A 27,586-nucleotide genomic window follows, 5' to 3' on the forward strand; every position below is an offset into this window, starting at 1 on the left:
AGGTCCATGTTCTGCTCAATGCACTTCTCCTGCACTTGTCTGAGTGCAAAGATCAAAGACAGGACTGGCATAAATGAGAGGCAGAGAGAACACTTCAGTAATCTGCTTAATCGACCTTCAACAGTAAACGAAGAAGCACTTGACTCCATACCCCAGCAACCTATCAAAGAAGATCTTGATCTTCCTCCCAGCATGGACGAAATAAAAAAAGCCATCAACCAGATGAGTACTGGAAAGGCTCCAGGAAAAGATGGAATCCCTGCCAAAATCTACAAGGCAGTAGGCCCAGCAACTCTCGAGGCCTTTCATGACATAATAACTAGCATCTGGGAAGATGAAGACATGCCACAGGACTTCCATGACGCTATGATAGTTTCCCTCTACAAGAACAAGGGCAACAAAGCAGACTGTGGCAACTACAGGGGAATATCGCTTCTGTCCATTGCTGGGAAGATCATCGCACGCATAGTATTGATGTCAATGGGAATCGGGTGGCAAACTCTCCACTGGCTCACAAAAGAAGATGATTAGGTTGGTTGGAGGTCAATCATCACCAGTCCCAGGATATCGCTGCAGGCGTTTCTCAGGTCAGTGTCCTAGGCCGAACCATCTTCAGCTGCTTCATCAATGACCTTCTCTCCATCATAAGGTCAGAATTTGGGATTTGCACAGTGGTCATTTCCATTCGCAACTCCTCAGATAATAAAGCAGTCCATGCCCGAATGCAGCAAGACCTGGATGACATTCAGGCTTGGGCTGATAAGTGGCAAGCAACATGCCCCAAAAGGGCCAGGCAATGACTATGTCCAACAAACCAGAGTCTAACTGTCTCCCCATGACATTTAACGGCATTACCATCGGCGAATCTCCCACTGTCAACATCCTGGGGGTTGCCATTGACCAGAAACTTAACTGGACCAGCCATATAAGTACTGTGGCTATAAGAGCAGGTCAGAGGCTGGGTATTCTGTGGCGAGTGTCTCACCTCCTGACTCCCCAAAGCCTTTCCACCATCTACAACAATAACAACAACAAATGGGGCAAGGCACAAGTCAGGAGTGTGATGGGATACTCTCTATTTGCCTGGATGAGTGCAGCTCCAACAACACTCAAGAAGCTTGACACCATCCAGGATAAAGTAGCCCGTTTGATTGGCACCCTATCCATGACCCTAAACATTCACTCACTCCACCACCGGCGCATTGTGACTGCAGTGTGTACCATCTACAGGATACACTGCAGCAACCTGCCAAGGCTTCTTTGGCAGCACCTCCCAAACCCGCGACCTCTACCACCTAGAAGAACAAGGCCAGCAGGTCCATGGGAACACCATCACCTGCAAGATTCCCTCCAAGTCACACTATCCTGATTTGGAAATATATCGCGGTTCTTCATCGTCGCTGGGTCAAAATCCTGGAACTCCCTCCCTAACAGCACTGTGGGAGCACCTTCACCACACGGACTGCAGCGGTTTAAGAAGGCAGCTCACCACCATCTTCTCATGGACAATTAGGGATGGGCAATAATTGCTGGCCTTGCCAGTGACGCCTACATCTGTGACGAATAAAAACCCAAGTGCTCAAATTATTATTGCTACTCTTCAGAATCTATTTGATATGCTTTTGAAGCTAGGATGTCCAAAGTTGTATGCAATTTCTATTTTTTTAAATAGATGGTTGCTGTTTGTTTAATAAGGAAAGGCTGAACAGAAATCTAAACACTTTTTCTCCTGCTGGAGATTAGAAAGAAAACATTCTCGGGATATGGGCATCACTGGCAAAGTTTATTGCCAGTTTTTTATTGCCCCTTGAGAAGGTGGCGGTGAGCCTTCTTGAACCGTTGCAGTCCGTGTGGTGAAGGTACTCCCACAGTGCTGTTGGGTTGGGAGTTCCAGGTTTTTGACCTGTTCTGAAGTTATGAATATTTCTCCCATTTTTCCCTCCTTTTCGGACTTCACTGATTACTTCAAACAATAAAAGTAGAATTAGCGTATCAGGGATTAAAAAATACTATTTTTATATCTAATCCATATGTAGTCTGAAAAGCTGTAAGACTTTTCAATAAAATAAATTTTCATCGACTGCCTGATGTGATCACATGCATGGGCAACATGATTCCTATATCGACTTAAAAAGAAACATAGAAACATAGAAAATAGGTGCAGGAGTAGGCCATTCGGACCTTCGAGCCTGCACCACCATTCAATATGATCGTGGCTGATCATGCAACTTCAGTACTCCATTCCTGCTTTCTCTCCATACCTCTTGATCCCTTTAGCCGTAAGGGCGACATCTAACTCCCTTTTGAATATATCTAACGAACTGGCCTCAACAACTTCCTGTGGTAGAGAATTCCACAGGTTCACAATTCTCTGAGTGAAGATGTTTCTCCTCATCTCGATCCTTATCCTTAAACAGCGTCGGCGGCAGTCGGGAGCAGCGTCGAGGAGGTGCGTGGAGCCTATAAAAGGCACAGCAGGGAGTCCGGGGGCCAGCGTCGGCGGCAGTCGGGAGCAGCATCGAGGAGGTGCGTGGAGAGGCCTATAAAAGGCACAGCAGGGAGTCCGGGGCCCAGCGTCGGCGGCAGTCGGGAGCAGCATCGAGGAGGTGCGTGGAGAGGCCTATAAAAGGCACAGTAGGGAGTCCGGGGCCCAGCGTCGGGAGCAGTGTCGAGGAGGTGCGTGGAGAGGCCTATAAAAGGCACAGCAGGGAGTCCGGGGCCCAGCGTCGGCGGCAGTCGGGAGCAGCGTCGAAGGTGCGTGGAGAGGCCTATAAAAGGCACAGTAGGGAGTCCGGGGCCCAGCGTCGGCGGCAGTCGGGAGCAGCGTCGAGGAGGTGCGTGGTGAGGCCTATAAAAGGCACAGCAGGGAGTCCGGGGCCCAGCGCGGCGGCAGTCGGGAGCAGCGTCGAGGAGGTGCGTGGTGAGGCCTATAAAAGGCACAGTAGGGAGTCCGGGGCCCAGCGTCGGCGGCAGTCGGGAGCAGCGTCGAGGAGGTGCGTGGAGAGGCCTATAAAAGGCGTACTTGTGCAGCTACAGGGAGAAGGCAAAAAGAAGTAGAAAGAAATCAAAAGGTGACGTCACAGCCAAGAGGGTAAGTGATTGGTGAGTAGTTTTTCTTTTTTCTCTTCTATATCAGTGAGTAACTTTTAACATTGTTGTTACCAATTTAAGTGTATATAAGGGTTAAATCATGGCAGGAGAGCTCGGTCGGGTGTTATGCTCCTCCTGTACCATGTGGGAACTCAGGGACACTTCCGGTGTCCCTGACGATTACGTGTGCGGGAAGTGTATCCGCCTCCAGCTCCTGACAGACCGTGTTGCGGAGTTGGAGCTGAGGGTGGATTCACTCTGGAGCATCCACGATGCTGAGAATGACGTGAGTATCACGTGTAGCGAGTTGGTCGTACCACAGGGAAAGGGTCCACAGCCAGATAGGGAATGGAAGACCAACAGGAAGAGCAGTGCAAGGAAGGTAGTGCAGGAGTCCCCTGTGGTCATCCCCCTGCAAAACAGATACACAGCTTTGGGTACTGTTGAGGGGGATGACTCATCAGGGGAGGGCAGCAGCAGCCAAGTTCATGGCACCGTGGCTGGCTCTGCTGCACAGGAGGGCAGGAAAAAGAGTGGGAGAGCAATAGTGATTGGGGATTCAATGGTGAGGGGAATAGATAGGCGTTTCTGCGGCCGCAACCGAGACTCCAGGATGGTATGTTGCCTCCCTGGTGCAAGGGTCAAGGATGTCTCAGAGCGGGTGCAGGACATTCTAAAAAGGGAGGGAGAACAGCCAGTTGTCATGGTGCACATTGGTACCAACGACATAGGTAAAAAGAGGGATGAGGTCCTACGAAACGAATTTAAGGAGCTAGGAGCTAAATTAAAAAGTAGGACCTCAAAAGTAGTAATCTCGGGATTGCTACCAGTGCCACGTGATAGTCAGAGTAGGAATCGCAGGATAGCGCAGATCAATACGTGGCTTGAGCAGTGGTGCAACAGGGAGGGATTCAAATTCCTGGGGCATTGGAACCGGTTCTGGGGGAGGTGGGACCAGTACAAACCGGACAGTCTGCAACTGGGCAGGACCGGAACCAATGTCCTAGGGGGAGTGTTTGCTAGTGCTGTTGGGGAGGATTTAAACTGATATGGCAGGGGGATGGGAACCAATGCAGGGAGACAGAGGGAAACAAAAAGGAGGCAAAAGCAAAAGACAGAAAGGAGATGAGGAAAAGTAGAGGGCAGAGAAACCCAAGGCAAAGAACAAAAAGGGCCACTGTACAGCAAAATTCTAAAAGGACAAAGGGTGTTAAAAGAACAAGCCTGAAGGCTTTGTGTCTTAATGCAAGGAGTATCCGCAATAAAGTGGATGAATTAACTGTGCAAATAGATGTTAACAAATATGATGTGATTGGGATTACGGAGACGTGGCTCCAGGATGATCAGGGCTGGGAACTCAACATCCAGCGGTATTCAACATTCAGGAAAGATAGAATAAAAGGAAAAGGAGGTGGGGTAGCATTGCTGGTTAAGGAGCAAATTAAGGCAATAGTTCGGAAGGACATTAGCTTGGATGATGTGGAATCTATATGGGTAGAGCTGCAGAATACCAAAGGACAAAAAACGTTAGTGGGAGTTGTGTACAGACCTCCAAACAGTAGTAGTGATGTTGGGGAGGGCATCAAACATGAAATTAGGGGTGCGTGCAATAAAGGTGCAGCAGTTATAATGGGTGACTTTAATATGCACATAGATTGGGTTAACCAAACTGGAAGCAATACGGTAGAGGAGGATTTCCTGGAGTGCATAAGGGATGGTTTTTTTAGACCAATATGTCGAGGAACCAACTAGGGGGGAGGCCATCTTAGACTGGGTGTTGTGTAATGAGAGAGGATTAATTAGCAATCTCGTTGTGCGAGGCCCCTTGGGGAAGAGTGACCATAATATGGTGGAATTCTGCATTAGGATGGAGAATGAAAGTTAATTCAGAGACCATGGTCCAGAACTTAAAGAAGGGTAACTTTGAAGGTATGAGGCGTGAATTGGCTAGGATAGATTGGCGAATGATACTGAAGGGGTTGACTGTGGATGGGCAATGGCAGACATTTAGAGACCGCATGGATGAACTACAACAATTATACATTCCTGTCTGTCGTAAAAATAAAAAAGGGAAGGTGGCTCAACCGTGGCTATCAAGGGAAATCAGGGATAGCATTAAAGCCAAGGAAGTGGCATACAAATTGGCCAGAAATAGCAGAGAACCCAGGGACTGGGAGAAATTTAGAACTCAGCAGAGGAGGACAAAGGGTTTGATTAGGGCAGGGAAAATGGAGTACGAGAAAAAGCTTGCAGGGAACATTAAGACGGATTGCAAAAGTTTCTATAGATATGTAAAGAGAAAAAGGTTAGTAAAGACAAACGTAGGTCCCCTGCAGTCAGAATCAGGGGAAGTCATAACGGGGAACAAAGAAATGGCGGACCAATTGAACAAGTACTTTGGTTCGGTATTCACTGAGGAGGACACAAACAACCTTCCGGATATAAAAGGGGTCGGAGGGTCTAGTAAGGAGGAGGAACTGAGGGAAATCCTTATTAGTCGGGAAATTGTGTTAGGGAAATTGATGGGATTGAAGGCCGATAAATCCCCAGGGCCTGATGGACTGCATCCCAGAGTACTTAAGGAGGTGGCCTTGGAAATAGTGGATGCATTGACAGTCATTTTCCAACATTCCATTGACTCTGGATCAGTTCCTATGGAGTGGAGGGTAGCCAATGTAACCCCACTTTTTAAAAAAGGAGGGAGAGAGAAAACAGGGAATTACAGACCGGTCAGCCTGACATCGGTAGTGGGCAAAATGATGGAATCAATTATTAAGGATGTCATCGCAGTGCATTTGGAAAGAGGTGACATGATAGGTCCAAGTCAGCATGGATTTGTGAAAGGGAAATCATGCTTGACAAATCTTCTGGAATTTTTTGAGGATGTTTCCAGTAGAATGGACAAGGGAGAACCAGTTGATGTGGTATATTTGGACTTTCAGAAGGCTTTCGACAAGGTCCCACACAAGAGATTAATGTGCAAAGTTAAAGCACATGGGATTGGGGGTAGTGTGCTGACATGGATTGAGAACTGGTTGTCAGACAGGAAGCAAAGAGTAGGAGTAAATGGGGACTTTTCAGAATGGCAGGCAGTGACTAGTGGGGTACCGCAAGGTTCTGTGCTGGGGCCCCAGCTGTTTACACTGTACATTAATGATTTAGACGAGGGGATTAAATGTAGTATCTCCAAATTTGCGGATGACACTAAGTTGGGTGGCAGTGTGAGCTGCGAGGAGGATTCTATGAGGCTGCAGAGCGACTTGGATAGGTTAGGTGAGTGGGCAAATGCATGGCAGATGAAGTATAATGTGGATAAATGTGAGGTTATCCACTTTGGTGGTAAAAACAGAGAGCCAGACTATTATCTGAATGGTGACAGTTTAGGAAAAGGGCAGGTGCAAAGGGACCTGGGTGTCATGGTACATCAGTCATTGACGGTTGGCATGCAGGTACAGCAGGCGGTTAAGAAAGCAAATGGCATGTTGGCCTTCATAGCGAGGGGATTTGAGTACAGGGGCAGGGAGGTGTTGCTACAATTGTACAGGGCCTTGGTGAGGCCACACCTGGAGTATTGTGTACAGTTTTGGTCTCCTAACCTGAGGAAGGACATTCTTGCTATTGAGGGAGTGCAGCGAAGGTTCACCAGACTGATTCCCGGGATGGCGGGACTGACCTATCAAGAAAGACTGGATCAACTGGGCTTGTATTCACTGGAGTTCAGAAGAATGAGAGGGGACCTCATAGAAACGTTTAAAATTCTGACGGGGTTAGACAGGTTAGATGCAGGAAGAATGTTCCCAATGTTGGGGAAGTCCAGAACCAGGGGACACAGTCTAAGGATAAGGGGGAAGCCATTTAGGACCGAGATGAGGAGGAATTTCTTCACCCAGAGAGTGGTGAATCTGTGGAATTCTCTACCACAGAAAGTTGTTGAGGCCAATTCACTAAATATATTCAAAAAGGAGTTCGATGTAGTCCTTACTACGAGGGGGATCAAGGGGTATGGTGAGAAAGCAGGAATGGGGTACTGAAGTTGCATGTTCAGCCATGAACTCATTGAATGGCGGTGCAGGCTAGAAGGGCCGAATGGCCTACTCCTGCACCTATTTTCTATGTTTCTATGTCCCCTGATTCTGGACTTCTCCAACATTGGGAACATTCTTCCTGCATCTAACCTGTCCAATCCTGTCAGAATTTTATGTTTCTATGAGATCCCCTCTCATGCATCTAAATTCCAGTGAATATAAGCCTAGTCGATCCAATCTTTCTTCATATGTCAGTCCTGCCATCCCGGGAATCAGTCTGGTGAACCTTCGCTGCACTCCCTCAATAGCAAGAATGTCCTTCCTCAGATTAGGAGACCAAAACTGCACAGAATACTGAAGGTGTGGTCTCACCAAGGCCCTATACAACTGCAATAAGACCTCCCTGCTCCTAAACTCAAATCCCCTCGCTCTGAAGGCCAACATGCCATTTGCTTTCTTTACTGCCTGCTGTACCTGCATGCTTACCTTCAATGACTGATGTATCATGACACCCAGGTCTCTTTGCACCTCCCCTTTTACTAATCTGTCACCATTCAGATAATAATCTGCCTTCCTGTTTTTGCTACCAAAGTGGCTAACCTCACACTTATTCACATTATACTGCATCTGCCATGCATTTACCCACTCACCTAATCTGTCCAAGACCCCCTGCAGCCTCCTAGCATCATCCTCGCAGCTCGCACTGCTACCCAGCTTAGTGTCATTGGCAAACTTGGAGATATTACATTCAATTCCTTCGTCTAAATCATGAATGTATATTGTAAATAGCTGGGGTCTCAGCACTGAACCCTGCGACACCCCACTAGTCACTGCCTGCCTTCTGAAAAGGACCCGTTTAGTCCCATTCTTTGCTTCCTGCTTGCCAACCAGTTCTCTATCCACATCAATACATTACCCCCAATACCATGTGCCTTAATTTTGCACACTAATCTCTGGTGTGGGACCTTGTCAAAAGCCTTTTGAAAGTCCAAATACACCACATCCACTGGTTCTCCCTTTTCCACTCTACTAGTTACATCCTCAAAGAACTCTAGAAGACTTGTCAAGCATGATTTCCCAAGAAAGACTTGTATTTATAATGGCGCCTTTCAGAACCTCAAGATGTCGCAAAACGCTTTACAACCAATGAAGTACTTCTGAAGTGTAGTCACTGTTGTAATGTGGGAAACACGGCAGCCAATTTGCACACAGCAAGCTCCCACAAACAGCAATATAACAATGACGAGATAATCTTGTTTTTGTAATGTTGATTGAGTCATAAATATTGGCCAGGACACACGGGATAACTCCTGCTCTTCTTTGAAATAGTGTCATAGGATCTTCTGCATTCATGTGAAAGAGCAGGTTTAATATCCCATCCGAAAGATTGCACCTCCCTCATTACTGCACTAGAATGTCAGTCTAGATATTTGTGCTCCCGATTTGGAGTCCAAATGATCCAACCTGAATTGACAAATCGAGGCATTGAGAGAAGTTTGCATTTTATACTCCAGACACAATGAAGCTTATTGTGCATAGAATGATTTGACAAGCAGCTGTTCCCAAATCTTAAAGGTTTCAGGTGTGTTAATGTTGAGGTTCTGTATACATAAATGCAAGTGGTTGCTGTACTTGTAATTTGTTTAGTACCGAGAACAAAGCCACTTTATCTTGAGTAATTTACAGATCCGAGCACTCGGCTTCAGTCTCATGTTGACATTTGGTAGGTGAACAATAACTCTATTTTACTTTTAATTATTGCAAAGTTAATGACATAAAATACAGAAATGTTCCCTATTTGATAAAGAACACTAATACTGCTGTCTTTATACTCAGCACAGATAGCGATTGAATTGGAAATCTTTTTGGTCTGTATGACATAGTACCACACCATGTGATATATTTACCCACGGAGCCATTTGACGACTTGAACACACTATTCTAAACATGGACCTGCCAATGAATTATATCGGGTAAAAATAAACTGTTCACAAGGATGAACTTCAACAATTGTACATCCCTGTCTGGAGTAAAAATAAAACAGGGAAGGTGGCTCAACCGTGGCTAACAAGGGAAATTAAGGACAGTGTTCGATCCAAGGAAGAGGCATTATAAATTGGCCACAAAAAGCAGCAAACCAGAGAACTGAGAAATTTAGAATTCAGCAGAGACGGTCAAAGGGTTTAATTAGGAGGGGAAATCGAGTACAAGAGGAAGCTTGCCGGGTACATAAAAACTGCAAAAGCTTCGATAGATATGCGAAGAAAAAAAGATTAGTGAAGACAAACGTAGGTCCATTGCAGACGGACTCGGGTGAATTTATAATGGGGAACAAAGAAATGGCAGACCAATTGAACAAATACTTTGGTTTTGTCTTCACGAAGGAAAACACAAATGACCTTCCGGATGTACTAGGGGAGCAAGGGTCTAGCGAGAAGGAGGAACTGAAGGATATCCCAATTAGGCGGGAAATTGTGTTGGGGAAATTGATGGGATTGAAGGCCGATAAATCCCCGGGGCCTGATTGTCTACATCCCAGAGAACTTAAGGAAGTGGCCCTAGAAATAGTGGATGCATTGTTGTTCATTTTCCAACGGTCTATCGACTCTGGATCAGTTCCTATGGACTGGAGGGTAGCTAATGTAACACCACTTTTTAAAAAAGGAGGGAGAGAGAAAACGGGTAATTATCGACCGGTTAGCCTGACATCAGTAGTGGGGAAAATGTTGGAATCAATTATTAAGGACGAAATAGCAGCGCATTTGGAAAGCAGTGACAGGATCGGTCCAAGTCAGCATTGACAAATCTTCTGGAATTTTTTGAGGATGTAACTAGTAGAGTGGACAAGGGAGAACCAGTGGATGTGGTATATTTGGACTTTCAAAAAGCCTTTGACAAGGTCCCACATAAGAGATTGGTGTGCAAAATCAAAGCACATAGTATTGGGGGTAATGTACTGGCGTGGATAGAGAATTGGTTGGCAGACAGGAAGCAGAGAGTCGTGATAAATGGGTCCTTTTCGAAATAGGAGGCAGTGACTAGTGGAATGCCGCAGGGCTCAGTGCTGGGACCCCAGCTCTTTACAACATACATCAATGATTTGGATGAAGGAATTGAGTGTAATATCTCCAAGTTTGCAGATGACACTAAACTGGGTGGTGGTGAGCGCTGTGAGGAGGATGCTAAGAGATTTGGACAGGTTAGGTAAGTGGGCAAATGCATGGCAGATGCAGTATAATGTGGATAAATGTGAGGTTATCCACTTTGGTGGCAAAAACACGAAGGCAGAATATTATCTGAATGGCGGCAGATTAGGAAAAGGGGAGGTGCAACGAGACCTGGGTGTCATGGTTCATCAGTCATTGAAAGTTGGCATGCAGGTACAGCAGGCGGTGAAGAAGGCAAATGGCATGTTGGCCTTCATAGCTAGGGGATTTGCGTGTAGGAGCAGGGAGGTCTTACTGCAATTGTACAGGGCCTTGGTGAGGCCTCACCTGGAATATTGTGTTCAGTTATGGTCTCCTAATCTGAGGAAGGACGTTCTTGTTATTGAGGGAGTGCAGCGAACGTTCACCAGACTGATTCCTGGGATGGCTGAACTGACATATGAGGAGAGACTGGATCAACTGGGCCTTGATACACTGGAGTTTAGAAGGATGAGAGGGGATCTCATAGAAACGTATAAGATTCTGACGGGATGGGACAGGTTAGATGCGGGAAGAATGTTCCTGATGTTGGAGAAGATCAGAACCAGGGGATACAGTCTTAGGATAAGGGGTAAGCCATTTAGGATTGAGATGAGGAGAAACTTCTTCACTCAGAGAGTTGTTAACCTGTGGAATTCCCTGCCGCAGAGAGTTTTTGATGCCAGTTCATTGGATGTATTCAAGAGGGAGTTAGATATGGCCCTTATAGCTAAAGGGAATAAAGGGTATGGAGAGAAAGCAGGAAAGGGGTACTGAGGTGAATGATCAGCCATGATCTTCTTGAATGGTGGTGCAGGCTCGAAGGGCTGAATGGCCTACTCCTGCACCTATTTTCTATGTTTCAGTGCTTTGAATGTCCTTGAGAACCATCCCATAACTTGATTAGCCTTGCTGATAACTTCTTATTAACTGAATACTTTTGGTGAATGCTAATAATCTCACCTAAATCCTCTGTTTCGACTTTTGCTCATGTATATCCATTAATTGTTTATGGCAAAATGGCACAGTTTAAAGGTAATTCTGTATCTGGCGCGTGCTATTTTTCATTCAGACCGGAGTGCCCAAAATGGAGGAATTCCATTCTTTTCATTTTTTCCCCAACTATGGTAAATAATGGAACCAATTCAAGCCACGGTTGTTCCATTGATACTGAATATAGGTTTGAAGGCACAATTTATGATTGTTTATGGAAACTGCACTATATATCTACATCAGAAAATAAACTCCATTGAAGACCACTGCTGTAACAAAAGCAATACAAAAATGCTGTGTTGTTCCTCTTCGGCTTGTTGTCACATTGTTAATGTTTGATGTACAGTATAAAGTCTGCTTTACTCTCTCATATTTCTTCCAAGCGATCCAGACTCCTAATGTAGACAGATCCTCTTCATTTTACTCTCTCCGCAATAAAAAAAGTTAGCTGTAACTACTTTAATGATGGGCTGACAACTGGAATCAAAACATACCGTGCACAGATAGCTCTCTAAAGCACACACAACTATGTTTACAGGCTTTTCTCAGTGATTTTATTAATCCCTAAATAAATGTTATTGAAAATCAGGACAACTGCTGTTGGGTTCTTTATGTTTTATTACAGTAAGTTCATCTGCGGGGGGGTGGGGCGGGGGGAACAGTTTTGAGCCATTATAAAGATCATTATTTGCTTTTCACAGTCAGTGGCTATTTTAAAAATAAAACCACGGAAAACAAATTGTGATTACCTTTATCTTCCCAGCTTTCTGACCAAAATACAGTGGCCACATGAAGGCATACTAGTATTGACTATGAATTCATTGGTAGCACAGACCCTTTTGTGCTTCTAAAAATAAATCTCTAAAATTTTGCATTGTTAGCATTGGGATCAAAATGCTTTCTAAGCCATTTTTGCATTGAAAATGCTCCATATATGATGTGGAACATATAAGCAACTGTATGGCTAGAAAGAAAGAAGGAGTTTGCATTTATGTAACGCCTTTCATGTCCTTGGAATGTCCCAAGTGCTTCACAGCAAATTAATTATTTTAGCTGTAGTCACTGTTATGTTGGTAAACATGGCAGCCAATTTGAGCACAGCAAGGTCCCACAAGCAGCAATGGGATAGATGACCACTTAATCTGTTTTGATGTTGGTTGAGGGATTAATGTTGGCCATAAGAAGGGGAGAACTTCTCTGATCTTTGAATAGTGCCATGGGATCTTTTAGAGGCAAATGAGGCCTCAGTGTAACATCTCATCTGAAAGATGGCATCTCAGACATTGTAGCCCTTCTTCAGTGTTTCACTGGCATGTCAACCTAGATTACGTGCTCCAATCTTGGGAATGGATCTTGAACCCACAATCTATTGACTGAAGTGAGTTTGCTACCACTGAGCCAAGCTGACACTTTCTTAATTAAAAATAATAATATGGCACAAATTGACCAAGGTGAGGACAGTGGATCAGACTCTGCGATCCTTGAGACCGACAGTACTGGAGGATCTTAACCATCAAAGAGCAAGAGCATTGAATTCTGATACTGGCATTATGATATTGAAAAATAGTAGCTTTTCGATCCTGCTAAACCTAAAAACCTTGGATGGTGATTTTCGATTTGTTAGCAAACTGTTTCTGTTTGTTCAATTTTTGTTTCTTTCCCACTATTAGGTCCTTCCACTGTTACTATGTCCCAGTTTCATACTTCTGTAATCTACTGTTGAAAATAATTACAAAAAGTCTTGTGTCTGTGCCACTGTCTGTTGCTCCAATTGTCCATCCTAGTTGGAAGGTCTGGATAAACCAAATCTCCAGTTTAATGTCTTCAAAACCAAAGCCATTCTTTTCAACACCTGGCAGCAAGGTCTCTGACTGACTCCATTAATCTCCAAGGCTGGCATCCTCGGATTTTCTATTGAAAGGGAAAATGGGTCTATATCGGTACTGATTTTCAATGAAACCATTGGAAAGTGCACAAGAATGTCTTGGTGTTACTCATCTCTGATATTTTTACTACTCTCTAACTATGGGAAAGGCCCGAAACTCAATGTGGAGACTTTCCCGCCCGAATAGCTGGGATAAGGAGCTTGCTATGTGGGAAAATTGTGGTTGCCCGACCAGTGTCTTACCACCTCCTGTGGCCCTTAACTTTCAGATCTTTATCAAATTAAAAGGTTATGTAAAGTTGACATCTTGTACTTAAACTCCAATATTCTTCATTTGGATACACCCTATGGAATGCTGCACTTTCATCCAATAGAACTCAAAAGTATGTGGGATTCTGTGTGTCATTTTGTATTACCTGTGAGGTCCTGTATCATTTTGTGCCATCACTTAACTATAGAAGTTTTAAAGAAAACACACATCTATCTATTTAATTAAAGTCTTGTGTTTTGTATGGGTTGTTGCACCTTTCAAAGAGTGGCCTCTGATGTCTGTCTTCAAAATTCTGCATCTCCGTGTTATTCCCACAGGGCAAAGTTGGTGATTGCCTGAAATAATGACCGTATCTTTCAAATAACCAATTATATATCAGTTGACTAAACATGAATGACACAAGCAGTTTGATTCACTTAGCAAGTGCCAATGAGGGAAGTATAACCATCCTCCATTAGCGGCCGTATACAGAGGTATGGGCCCTAAGCTCTGAAATTCCCTCCCTCCACGTCTCTGCCTCTCTACCTCTCTCCCTTGAAGACCATCCAAACTTTTGGTTACCTGTCCTAATGTAGGAAACACGGCAGCCAATTTGTGCACAGCAAGCTCCAACAAACCAATGTGCGAATGACCAGAACATTTTTTTTGTTCTCAAGCTTCTGGAGTGAGATTTGAACCCACAACCTTCTGACTCAGGCAAGAGTGCTACCAACTGAGCCACGGCTGACATTTCACAGTCTGTCATTTCCTCATTACCCATTATACTCTGACCTGTATCTGTCTTTAATGGGCCACGTTCCCCTTCACCACTCTCTTTCTCTTGATATATTTATGAAGAAGTTTACTGTTAGCTTTGATAACTCATGGAATCATAGAATGGTTACAGCACAGAAGGAGGCCATTCAGCCCGTCGAGCCCGTGCCGGCTCTCTGCAAGAGCACCTGAGCTAGTTCTACTCCTCTGCCCTTTCCCTGTAGCCCTGCAAAAATGTTTCCTTCAGGTACTTATCCAATTCCCTTTTGAAAGCAACGATTGAGTCAGCCTCCAACCCCCTGTCAGGCAATGCATTCCAAATCCAATCCACTCGCTGCGTAAAAAGGTTTTTCCTCATGTCGTCATCTTAAATTTGTCTCCTCTGGTTCCCGACTCTCTCGCCAATGAGAATAGTTTTTCTCTACCTACTCTGTATAGACCCTTCATGATTTTGAACACCTCTATCAAATCTCTCAACCTTCTCTGCTCTACGGAGACCAACCCCAGCTTCTCCAGTCTAATCACGTAACTGAAGTCCTTCATCCCTGGAACCATTCTCGTAAATCTTTTTGCAAGTTCCTTTTTTGCACCTCTTATTACTTTTTTTTGTAACCTTTGTTATTTTTTATAGCTCTCCCAGTCTGCTGGATTTCTGCTTTTCCTTGCATTTGTGTAAGCCTTTTCTTTTAGCTTGATACTGTCTCTTCCCTTCTTTGTTGACCATGGTTACTGAAGAAAAAAATCATTTTTGGCCGTTAACAAAATGTGCAACTTCCATAAGACAATTCAGTACGCAAGGGTTTCATTTCAGTGATGTGTATAAGTGGCAAAACAAGTGAAGCTTTTGCCTTTATGGGGCATTTACTGATTTTTGTATTGTACTGAAAATTTCTTTGAATATATCCCACTGTTTTTCTGTAGGCTTACTTATTAACAACTCAGCCCAGTTTACTGTGGCTAGTTTATTTTTCATCCCTTCAAAGTTTGTCTTGCTACGTATCAGCTGTGGCTCAGTGGGCAGCACACTCGCCTCTGAGTGAGAAGGTTGTGGGTTCATGTGCCACTCCAGGAACTTGAGCACATGAATCTAGGCTGACCATCCCAGTGCAATGCTGAGGTGCTGTCTTTCGGATGAGACGTTAAACCGAGGCCCCGTCTGCCCCCTCAGGTAGATGTAAAAGATCCCATGCCACTATTTCGAAGAAGAGCAGGGGAGTTATCCCCAGTGTCCTGGCCAATATTTTATCCCTCAATCAACATAACAAAAACAGGTTATCTGGTCATTATCACATTTCTGTTGGTGGGAGTTTGCTGTGTGCAAGTTGGCTGCCGCGTTTCCCACATTACTGTGACTGCACTCCAAAAACACTTAATTGGCCGTAAAGCGCTTTTGAGATGTCCAATGGTCATGAAAGGCTCGATATAAATGCACGTCTTTTTCTTTTAAATTTAAAACCTTCATTTGTGACTCTCCTTTCTCCCTCTTGAACCTAATATCAAATTCAATCATGTTGTGGTCAATATTTGCAAGATGTTCCCTTAGTCATTTTGTTAAGTAACTTTTGGTGCGTTACTCATCCCTAAATCTAGTATGGCCTTATCCCTTGTTGGTTCTAAGAGATATTTGCCTATAACTGAAGTTAAAGTAATGGGTCTATGGTTTCCTGGTTCCAATTTATTATCTTTGTTTAAATATCGGTACCACATGGGTATCCCTCCAGTCCATAGGGAAAAATGACACATTTCAGTGAGCTCGCATAACATAGCCCCCATTTTCTCAGCATCCTACGGTGAATACCAATGGCTCAACAGCCCAATGATCTTTAAGAGTCCTAATTCCAGTGAGGACTATTTCTGGATCCACTTCTACACTTTCCGTTTCAGCATCACCTCTGCAATAATATTGGTAACTGTTGCACTGTAACCAATTACGCTCTAGTCAGGAATGATGTGTGCAAGATGTGGGATGAAGTTCACTTGAAAAGTCCCAACAATGTACAGCACTGTCAGCTTGTGACATATTTTAATCTTTCACAGCAGCCCTTCTTGTGGCCTCTGAGTTGGACTAACAACATGAAGATTTGTTCTTGAATTCATTAGGAACCTGGGTTGAGAATACCCAGGATCATTTTACTTAGGATCCTTACAATTGTGGAGACGATCATTGCACTAACCAGGACTTAATTCTAATCCACACCCCAGGGATGAATGGACATTGTGTTAACTCAACTCCACTTCCCAGCTCCCACGTAAATGTACTGTCTGTTGATTGGTAAACTGCTGCAATACCCATGCCAATTTGGAGCGCCACTGAAGTGGTTGACTGAATCCAACACTTTGCCAAACTTGTGGCTTGAGGTTTCCTCCCTTTTGGTCTACATTTTTTTGGTTGGTTTGTTTATTTCATTTCCATGCCAAATTTATTTTCAGATGTTTGTTTTGGTAATCCCTGTTTCATTTACAACCCTTTGATTTTTTCTTTTCTTCTGCTCTTTCTTGGCTGCATGATATTCCTTTCTGAACTTATTGTTCGCACCTGTTGTGTTTTCATGTTTTTCTTTGGGTGGATGCTCTTTTTTTTTTGATGGTCTTTGTTTTGTTAGTTTATTTTAATTTAATTGAATTTTCATTTCCTATACTTATTTAAATTACTATGCTGTAGCGCCTCTCTCCTCCTCCCCAACTTTCTGCTAAGTTTTGTTCTCATGTTCTTCCTAGTTCTCTAACATTGTAGTTTGAACTTAATACACTCAATAAAAGCAATAGTTGTCTCTCTGTAATAGAGCAGAACAAACAAAATGCATTTCAAGTGAGAATGATCGCAGAAACAATAAACAAATGAGAAAGGGGAACATAAGAACATAAGAAATAGCAGCAGGAGTAGGCCATCTGACCCCTCGAGCTTGCTCCGCCATTCAGTAAGATCATGGCTGATCTGATCTTGGCCTCAACTCCACTTTCCTGCCTGTTCCCCATAACCCTTGACTCTCCTATCATTCAAGAATCTGTGAATCTCCGCCTTGAATATATTCAATGACTCCGCTTCCACAGCTCCCTGGGGGAGAGAGTTCCAAAGATTCATGACCCTCAAAGAGAAGGAAATCCTCCATGAAGATCTGGGCTTATTGGCAGCTGCACACTTGTATTCTAGGCTGAGGTTTTATAATCATGGTTCTTGGAAAGAACACTCTTAATTGGAGCAGTGTTGCTTAATGGAATATTGGTTTCTAGAGAAGTAATTAAAAAGGCTGATGGAATATTTGGCCTTTATCTCAATGGGTTTGTCATACAAAACTGAGGAAGTGATGCTTCCGTTGCGTAGTCAGACCCCATCTGGAGTAATGTGTTCAGTTTTGCACACCGAATCGCAGGAGCGGTATGTTGGAGGGGGTTCAGCACAGATTCATCAGAATGATACTTAAAGGGTTGCATAAACTTAGCTTGCATTCCCTTGAGTTTTGATGGTTGAGGGGAGATCTAATAGTGTCCTTTAAAATGATAAAGGGATTCAATAGGGTAGATACAGAAAATCTATTTCCTCTGGTGGGGGAGTCCAGAATAAGGAGGCATATGCTAGCCCATTTGAATCAGAAAGTTTTTTTTCACACAAAGGGCAGTGGAAATCTGGAATTCTCTTCCCCAAAAAGCTGTGGACATTGGGATCAATTGAAACTTTCAAGCATGAGATAGATAGATTTTTGTTCAGCAAGTGTATCAAGGATTATGGTCAAAGACAGGTAAATGGAGTTGAGGAACAGATCAGCTATGATCTAATTAAATGGTGAAAGCAGGCTTGAGGAGCTAAATGGCCTACCCCTGTTCCTATTAATCAGATTTACTTCACATGAAAAATACTGTCGTTAATCTGACCCATCCATAACCTTTTTATAATGAAACAATGGCACTTTGGTGGGAGGAGGGGATTGCTGCCCATATAATGTTCACCATTTTGGTATGCTTTTGAGAAGGAAGAGAACACCTCTTACACTGCAGTGAAAGGTAAAGCTCATCACTGCAGTGTGGACTGGAGGGAAAATAATCTGTTCAGTGATACCTGGATTTCAACAAAGTAATTTTATTAATCTTTTATATAGAAAGTATTTGAAAGGATTTATTTTGTTCCTCACTTTGAAACCCAATTTGTTTCATGACAGTTTAGTTTAAAATTTATTTGAATTGTGATTCCAGGTGGTTTCTGAACCCAGACCAGTTACATTTTCTGATGACAGTAACTTTGAAGCAAGATTAAACAAGTGGAATCTTGGGGTATGTTATGTTTATCTGCTTTTGGTTTACATAGTATTAATTAATACATAGTTACATAGGGGTCAAGTTTTGGCCTGATTTGCTCCTATTTTTTTGGAGCAACTGGTTTAGAATGGAGTATCTTAGAAATTGCAATTCTCGGTATTTAGTTTGCTCCAGTTCTAGTCAACTGGAACAGTTTCATTTTGGAACAGATTTTTTTTCCCGAAAAGGGGGCGGGTCCGGCCACTTATGCCTGTTTTGAAAGTTTAGGCAGTGAAAACTTACTCCAAACCAACTTAGAATGGAGTAAGTGTAGATTTTTGTACGCTCTGAAAAACCTCGCCTACACTTAGAAAATCAGGCGGAGGGAACGGGGGGAGGAAGGGAAGTTTACAAGCATGAAACACATCACTTTTACAAATAAAAAGCCATCATCAATAATAAATGATAAATAAATCAATAAATCAACCAATAAATCAATCCAAAAAAAAATTTGGAGAGGGGGGGGGGGGGAGGGGAGGGAGAGGAGAGGAGAGGGAGGGGGGAGGGGGGGGGGGGAAGGGGAGGGGGGGGGGAAGGGGAGGGGGGAGGGGGGGGGGAAGGGGAGGGGGGGGGAGGGGGGGAAGGAGGGGGGGGAGGGAGGGAGAGGAGAGGGGGGGAGGGGGGGAGGGGGGAGAGGAGGGGAGGGGGGGGAAAGAGAGAGAGAGAGAGGGGGGCTTGAGCTGAACCAGGGGGGGAAGCCGGAGCCACAGCTGGAGGAGGGAGGTGCAGTCTGATCTTCACCGCCCCAGTGAGCCCATTCGGCCAGGGCTAGAGACGACTTGCTTCGGGCCCCTCCCACGCAGTTTCGGGCGCCTGGAGCTACTGCAGCACGCATGTGTAGAGGTCCCAGCAGTGTTTTCAGCGCAGGGACCTGGCTCCGCCCCCCACAACTTGTGCTGCGCTGCCCCGCCCCGCGCCGAGGGCCTGGATTGACCTGAGGTAAGTTTTCGGCGCGGAAATCAGGCGTGGCTCATGGGGCTGTGCCGTTGCAGGCGCGGCCCGAAACTTGACCCCATAGTATTTACAGCACAGAAACAGCCCATTTGGCCCAACAGGTCCGTGCCAGTGATGATGCTACACACGTGCCTCCTCCCACCCTCCACATCTAACCCCCATCATCATATCATTCTATTCAACATAAAAAAAACATTATCTGGTCATTATCACATTGCTGTTTGTGGGAGCTTGCTTGAGCGCAAATTGGCTGCCGCGTTTCCCACATTACAACAGTGACTGCACTCCAAAAGTACTTCGTTGACTGTAAAGAGCTTTGAGATATCCGGTGGTCATGAAAAGTGCTATATAAATCCAAGTCTTTTTTTCTTTTATTCCTTTCTCCCTCGTGCTTATCTTGCTTCCCTTTGAATGCATTCATGCTATTCGCCTCAACTACTCCTTCTGGTACCGAGTTCCACATTCTAACCACTCACTGGATAAAGAAGTTTCTCCTGAATTGCCAATTGTATTATTAGTGACTATCCTATATTTATGGCCCATATATCTTGTTTTCCATCCGTAAGTGAAAACATCTTCTCCACGTCTACCCTATCAAAACCTTTCATAATCTTAAAGATCTCTATCTGGTCACCCCTTGGTTTTTTTTCCAAAGAAAAGAGAACCAATACGTTCAATCTTTCTGGATGGGAATAACCTCTCCATTCTGGTATCATTCTAGTAAATCATCTTTGCACTTTCTCCAGTGCTTCTATATTCTTTTTATAATATGGAGACCAGAACTACTGTACACAGTACTCCAAGTGTGGCCCAACCAAGGTTCTATACAAGTTACTTAGGTTAGGTTAGCTTAGCTTTGTTGGTTATGACTGTTATTTGAGCTTTTTCATTCAGAAATATTTTTGTTAATAGGTTTCCTTCTATTGTTTTCCCCCTTTTTGCTGCCTTCTGTCATCTCAGATGATGGGATGATTTGACATTCAAATGCTTCCTTGGCTATTGTCAGTGCTGTGCATTTTTCTTTTCTAGGTGTGGTACGATAGGCCTCCCTGATAATTTGTTTCTTCACCCCCCCCCCCCGCTCCCCCCGTACAGGAATGATCTTTCCCCATCCCCATGTCCCTCTTTCCTCACACTTTCTCCAGGATCGAGTACTTTGTGTAGTCAAGTAACTCACTGAAGAATCAGGAAAACTCACCTACAGAGGGTGCACTTGAAGCAAGGAAGACTCATTGGGAGTCTCAGCTCCACCACTACTACAGCTATCATGTCGGGCTGTTCAACTCACATTTTCAGTGATTAAAAAAGATCACCCGCAAACACATTTTAGTTTTGGGGTTCAATAAAACTGACATGAGCACATTGTGTTCAGGATAGTAAACTTCAGTAATCACGTCAAGAGTTAAAATCTCCCCTCAATTCTCGGCACTATGACAAGTTTCTGGTTCGTTACATAAATAGAGTAACCAATAGCCACACAATAGCTTTGCAGTTCAGTGACTAACTCAATTGAGAATACAATATTAGTAATAAACAGATCAAAGTGAGTACAGTCATCCCATATCCTTTAGTTGTGGCTTTGCATGAGAGCAAATAGAATGGTATTGGCCTTTGCAAACTTCAAAGTCATTTCAGTAGTCAGTGAAGGAGACACCACAAACAGCTGCACCACTGAACTGCTCTGGGAAATGTACTGGACTGCAGAGGGACAGAAGGCTACATCTGTTGTAAAAGTACGTAAGATAATTCAGACTTCTCTAACTTTTATGATTGCAGGTTTGGTTATTATTACTAAAATATCACAATTGTCATAAAAAGTAAACCACAAAAGCCAGGCCAGCTTTAAATATATCCACCTAATTAAATAACATGGCGGCAGCATTTCAAATTAGAGACCATATGCCAGCGACAGTAAATCCTGGCAATCAGCGGTGGGATGAAAATTATTCATTCTCCGTTATCTGTCACAAAGAATTAATCTACTTCATTAAACATCAGCATTTGTCATGGTATTACTGTCATCACTAGAAAAACAGGATAAGGAGCCAGCAACTAAATGAAAGTGTGTGTGTATACAAAAATACAAACAAATACCAGGAAGCATAATCTCTGATCGGAGGGTTCAAAGGATAGTAATGAACAGCTGGAGCTCTGTTTTTGAGGTTGAGAATGGCAACTGAACTCTTTGATTCGAGGACAGATGTGTCATTCCCAGGCACTCATTGTTTCCTCAGTAAAAGAACATTCATAAATACTCACAACATATGATAGTATATGTATGTGTTTTTAAAGTATTCCCCTTGTTCTTTTAATGTATTTCCCCATCACTTTGGTGAGGTCCTGGCAGATGACGAACAGCCATGGAACCATACCTTAGCAAGTGTTGACAACTTCGGAAGAGGAAGGGAGGAAATTGAAAGGAAGAAAACATTTTCCTCCTCGACAATCACGTGCCTTGTACCATTCCCAGCTGTGTAGCCAAGATGGTGACCTGCTTTCAGGTTCTGCCAATGTCATTGTGTTGCCAACCACTAAGGTTGTGTGGCTATTTACCCTTATGTTTTCCTTCCCTCCCTGCTGGAGGCCAGCCTCCACTCACTGTTTCTCTCAAATCCTGTCCGAAGTCAGGAGCTCATTGTATTGTGAATTGATGGTTCCAGATGACATTTGATGCAGTGAATCAATGTCCCAATATTGGACTGCTCAGTATTTGTAGAATCATAGCAATTACAGCACAGAAGAAAGCCATTTGCCCTCCGTGCCTGTTCTCGGTCTTCAACTGGAGATATCTACTGTCATCCCATTTGCCTGTATCCTTTTATACTTTTCCTTTTGAAATGCTTATCGAATTCTCATTGAACACAGAAACCAAAGAAACATTGCACCTAAAAATGGAAAACTTGAACCAGAATATAATGTTGATAATAGTATTGAGTGATCAGCTAGACCAAGAGTTATTTTATTGGTGACTTATTAGCAATGTCAATTTTTGTTTGATAATGCTCCTATGAAGTGTTAAAGGTGCTATTTAAATACAAGTTGTTAAGTTTTGCCTCAATGGTCACTTGTGGCAAAGCATTCCATGTTGTAATAATGCTCTGTGGGAGAAAAATAATTCTTCCAACTTTCCCCTTCATTCTTCTGGTCTTGAGTCTCTGCCCCCTTCTTATTATTCATCAATCAATGTAAACGGAAAAATCTTTCACTGTTTACTTTTTCAAAGCCTACTGATAATTTTGACAACCTCTATTAGATCCCCGTCCATTAATCTTTTCTGATCCAGTGGGGGAAAAAAAAAAGTCCTTAAATGTAATCTTTCATTTCCATTATATTGCAGTGAGTCACTGTATTCCATTTCAAAATACAATGAATACCCGTAAATCAGCTGCCTCTTATGTGGGATTTCACATTTTTCTGCAATAGCAGTAGGTGACGCTGTGATGTGTTGTTTCAATGTTAATTGTTAATTGTAATGTAATGAACACTTAGTTAATAAGTTACGAATCAAATTTCTGATTGAATGTGAATGACTCTGAAGTAGTTTGATGCAGTTGGTAGATTGTAATGAAGAAAGACTAAGCATCACAAAACTGAGCAATCAAATTGGTCATTTCTTCAGAACCAATCTACCTGTCGCAGATGCATCTGTCCATGACCGCATTGGTAGCAGTGATCACTGCACGGTCTTTCTGCAGACGAAGTCCCGTCTTCACACTGAGGACACCCTCCATCGTGTTGTGTGGCACTACCACCGTGCTAAATGGGATAGATTCAGAACAGATCTAGCAGCTCAAAACTGGATATCTATGAGGCGCTGTGGGCCATCAGCAGCAACAGAATTGTATTTCACCACAATCTGTAACCTCATGGCCCGGCATATCCCTCACTCTATAATTGTTGGGGAGGGGTTAAACTAATATGGCAGGGGGATGGGAACCTATGCAGGGAGACCGAGGGAAGTAGAATGGGGGCAGAAGCAAAAGATAGAAAGAAGAAAAGTAAAAGTGGAGGGCAGAGAAACCCAAGGCAAAAAGCAAAAAGGGCCACATTACAGCAAAATTCTAAAGGCACAAAATGTGTTTAAAACAACAAGCCTGAAGGCTCTGTGCTTCAATGCGAGGAGTATTCGTAATAAGGTCGACGGATTAGCTGCGCAGATAACTGTTAACGGATATGATGTAATTGGCATCACGGAGACATGGCTCCAGGGTGACCAAGGCTGGGAGCTCAATATCCAGAGGTATTCAACGTTTAGGAAGGATAGACAGAAAGGAAAAGGAGGTGGGGTGGCATTGCTGGTTAAGGAGGAAATTAAAGCAATAGTAAGGAAGGACATTAGCTTGGATGATGTGGAATCGGTATGGGTGGAGCTACGGAATACCAAAGGGCAGAAAACGCTAGTGGGAGTTGTGTACAGACCACCAAACAGTAGTAGTGAGGTTGGGGACAGCATCAAACAAGAAATTAGGGATGCGTGCAATAAAGGTACAGCAGTTATCATGGGCGACTTTAATCTACATATTGATTGGGCTAACTAAACTGGTAGCAATGCGGTGGAGGATTTCCTGGAGTGTATTACGGATGGTTTTCTAGACCAATATGTCGAGGAGCCAACTAGAGGGCTGGCCATCCTAGACTGGGTGATGTGTAATGAGAAAGGACTAATTAGCAATCTTGTTGTGCAAGGCCCCTTGGGAAAGAGTGACCATAACATGGTAGAATTCTTTATTAAGATGGAGAGTGACACAGTTAATTCAGAGACCAGGCTCCTGAACTTCAGGAAAGGTAACTTCGATGATATGAGACGTAAATTGGCTAGAATAGACTGGCGAATGATACTTAAAGGGTTGACGGTGGATAGGCAATGGCAAACATTTAAAGATCACATGGATGAACTTAACAATTGCACATCCCTGTTTGGAGTAAAAATAAAACTGGGAAGATGGCTCAACCGTGGCTAACAAGGGAAATTAAGGATAGTGTTAAATCCAAGGAAGAGGCATATAAATTGGCCAGAAAAAGCAGCAAACCTGAGGACTGGGAGAATTTTATAATTCAGCAGAGGAGGACAAAGGGTTTGATTAGGAGGGGGAAAATAGAGTATGAGAGGATGCTTGCTGGGAACATAAAAACTGACTGCAAAAGCTTCTATAGCTATGTGAAGAGAAAAAGATTAGTGAAGACAAACATAGGTCCCTTGCAGTCAGATTCAGGTGAATTTATAATGGGGAACAAAGAAATCGCGGACCAGTTGCACAAATACTTTGGTTCTATCTTCACGAAGGAAGACACAAATAACCTTCCGGAAATACGAGGGGACCGAGGGTCCAGTGAGAAGGAGGAACTGAAGGAAATCCTTATTAGGCGGGAAATTGATGGGATTGAAGGCCGATAAATCCTCGGGGCTTGATAATCTGCATCCGACACTTAAGGAAGTGTCACTAGAAATAGTGGATGCATTGGTGATCATTTTCCTACAGTCTATTGACTCTGGGTCAGTTCCTATGTACTGGAGGGTATCTAATGTAACACCACTTTTTAAGAAAGGAGGGAAAGAGAAAAAGGGTAATTATAGACCGGTTAGCCTGACATCAGTAGCAGGGAAAATGTTGGAATCAATTATTAAAGATGAAATAGCAGCGCATTTGGAAAGCAGTGACCGGATCGGTCCAAGTCAACATGGATTTATGAAAAGGAAATCATGCTTGACAAATCTTCTAGAATTTTTTGAGGATATAACTGGTAGAGTGGACAAGGGAGAACCAGTGGATGTGGTGTATTTGGACTTTCAAAAGACTTTTGACAAGGTCCCACACATTGGGGGTATTGTACTGACGTGGATAGAGAACTTGGCAGACAGGAAGTAGAGAGTCGGGATAAACGGAATGGCAGGCAGTGACTAGTGGGGTGCCGCAGGGCTCAGTGCTGGGACCCCAGCTATTTACAATATACATTCATAATTTGGGTGAAGGAATTGAGTGTAATATCTCCAAGTTTGCAGATGACACGAAGCTCGGTTGCGGTGTGAGCTGTGAGGAGGACGCTCAGAGGCTGCAGGGTGACTTGGACAGGTTAGGCGAGTGGGCAAATGCATGGCAGATGCAATATGATGTGGATAAATGTGAGGTTATCCACTTTGGTGGCAAAAACATGAAGGCAGAATATTATCTGAATGACGGCAGATTAAGAAAAGGGGAGGTGCAACGAGACCTGGGTGTCATGGTACATCAGTCATTGAAAGTTGGCATGCAGGTACAGCAGGCGGTGAAGAAGGCAAATGGTATGTTGGACTTCATAGCTCGGGGATTTGAGTATAAGAGCAGGGAGGTCTTACTGGAGTTGTGCAGGGCCTTGGTGAGGCCTCACCTGGAATATTGTGTTCAGTTTTGGTCTCCTAATCTGCTGTTGAGGGAGTGCAGCGAACGTTCACCAGACTGATTCCTGGGATGGCAGTACTGATGGCGGGAAGAACGGGCGCCTCAGGCTGACTGCAGCATTCTCCGTGCCTGAAGCACTTTCACACAGGTAGGAAGATGGTTTATTTAATCTTTTATTTGCTTATAAATGTTTATTCAGGTTGGATTTATTTGTATAATATTTGTCGAAGTATAAATAAGGATTTATTGTAGAATTTAATGACTTCCCTTCCCTCCCCCCTCCCCCCCCCACCTCGTTCTGGACGCCTAATTTGTAACCTGCGCCTGATTTTTTTAATGTGTAGAACAGGTTTTTTCAGTTCTACAAAAATCTTCACTTGCTCCATTCTAACTTAGGTTGGAGTACGTTTTCACTGTGGAAACTTTGAAATCAGGCGTCAGTGGCCGGACACGCCCCCTTTTGAAGAAAAAAATTCTGTTCCAAAGTAGAACTGGTCTACCTGCCGAGAACTGCAGAAAAAAAAATGTGGAGAATTGCGATTTCTAAGATAGTCCGTTCTCCACCAGTTGCTCCTAAAAAATCAGGCGCAAATCATGTGGAAACTTGGGCCCTATGTTTCTATTATCATCAAGCCAGGGGACCAATGGTTCAATGAGCAGTGTAGAAGAGCTTGCCAGCAGCAGCACCCAGCATACCTAAAAATGAGATGCCAACCTGAGGAAGCAGTAACACAGGACTACATGCATGTTAAACAGTGGAAGCAGCATGCTATTGACAGAGCTAAGCAATCCCACAATCAACAGATCAGATCCAAGCTCTGCACTCCTGCCACATCCAGCCTTGAATGGTGGTGGGCAATTAAACAACTAACGGGAGGAGGAGGCTCCATGAATGTCCTCATTCTCAGTGATAGCAGAGCCCAGCACGCAAGTGCAAAAGACGAGGCTGAAACGTTTGCAACCATCTTCAGCCAAAGTGCCGAGTGGATGATTCCTATCGGCCTCCCCCTGAGTTCCCCACCATCACAGAAGCCAATCTTCAGGCAATTTGAATCACTCCACCTGATATAAAGAAACGGCTGAGCGCACTGGATACATCAAAGGCTATGGGCCCCAACAACATACCAGCTGTCGTGCCGAAGACTTGTGCTCCAGAACTAGCCACGCCTCTCACCAAGCTGTTCCAGTACAGCTATAACACTGGCATCCACCTGACAAGGTATGTTCTGTGCACAAAAAGCAGGACAAATCCAATCTGGCCAATTTACCCACTCCATCAGTGTATACTCCATCAGTAATGTGATGGAAGGTGGCGTCGACAGTGTTATCAAGTGGCACTTAACTCACCGATAACCTACTCACGGATGCTTAGTTTGGGTTCTGCCAGGACCACTCTGTTCCAGACCTCATTGCAGCCTTGGTACAAACATGGACAAAAGAACTGAATTCCAGAGGTGAGGTGAGAGTGACTGCCCTTGACATCAAGGCAGCATTTGACAGAGTGTGGCATCAAGGAGTCCTAGTACAACTAAAATCAATAGGAATCAGGGGAAACACACTCCACTGGCCGGAGTCAAACCTAGCACAAAGGAAGATGATTGTGGTGGTTGGAAGTCAATCATCACAGTCCCAGGATATCACTGCAGGAGTTCGTCAGGGCAGTGTCCAAGGCCCAACCATCTTCAGCTGCTTCATCAATGACCTTCCCTCCATCATAAGGTCAGAAGTGGGGATGTTCGCTGATGATTGCACAGTGTTCAGTT

General features: G+C 43.9%; 1 protein-coding gene across 5 annotated transcripts in view; it reads left to right on the top strand.

The window, feature by feature from the left end:
• The window catches only part of cep112 (centrosomal protein 112), a 516,124-nt gene that overhangs the window by 57,235 nt on the left and 431,303 nt on the right, over positions 1-27,586 (top strand). For 3 of the 5 annotated variants that reach the window (XM_070857896.1, XM_070857897.1, XM_070857898.1), the window contains exon 6: positions 18,391-18,468. The exons of the other annotated variants lie outside the window; for them this stretch is intronic. In XM_070857896.1, the coding sequence (XP_070713997.1) occupies positions 18,391-18,468 (78 nt within the window). The remainder of the gene's footprint in view (positions 1-18,390; positions 18,469-27,586) is intronic. 5 annotated transcript variants of the gene reach the window in all.

This window comes from Pristiophorus japonicus, chromosome 16 (genome assembly GCF_044704955.1).
Source record: "Pristiophorus japonicus isolate sPriJap1 chromosome 16, sPriJap1.hap1, whole genome shotgun sequence".
In the NCBI taxonomy this organism is placed as follows: domain Eukaryota; kingdom Metazoa; phylum Chordata; class Chondrichthyes; family Pristiophoridae; genus Pristiophorus; species Pristiophorus japonicus.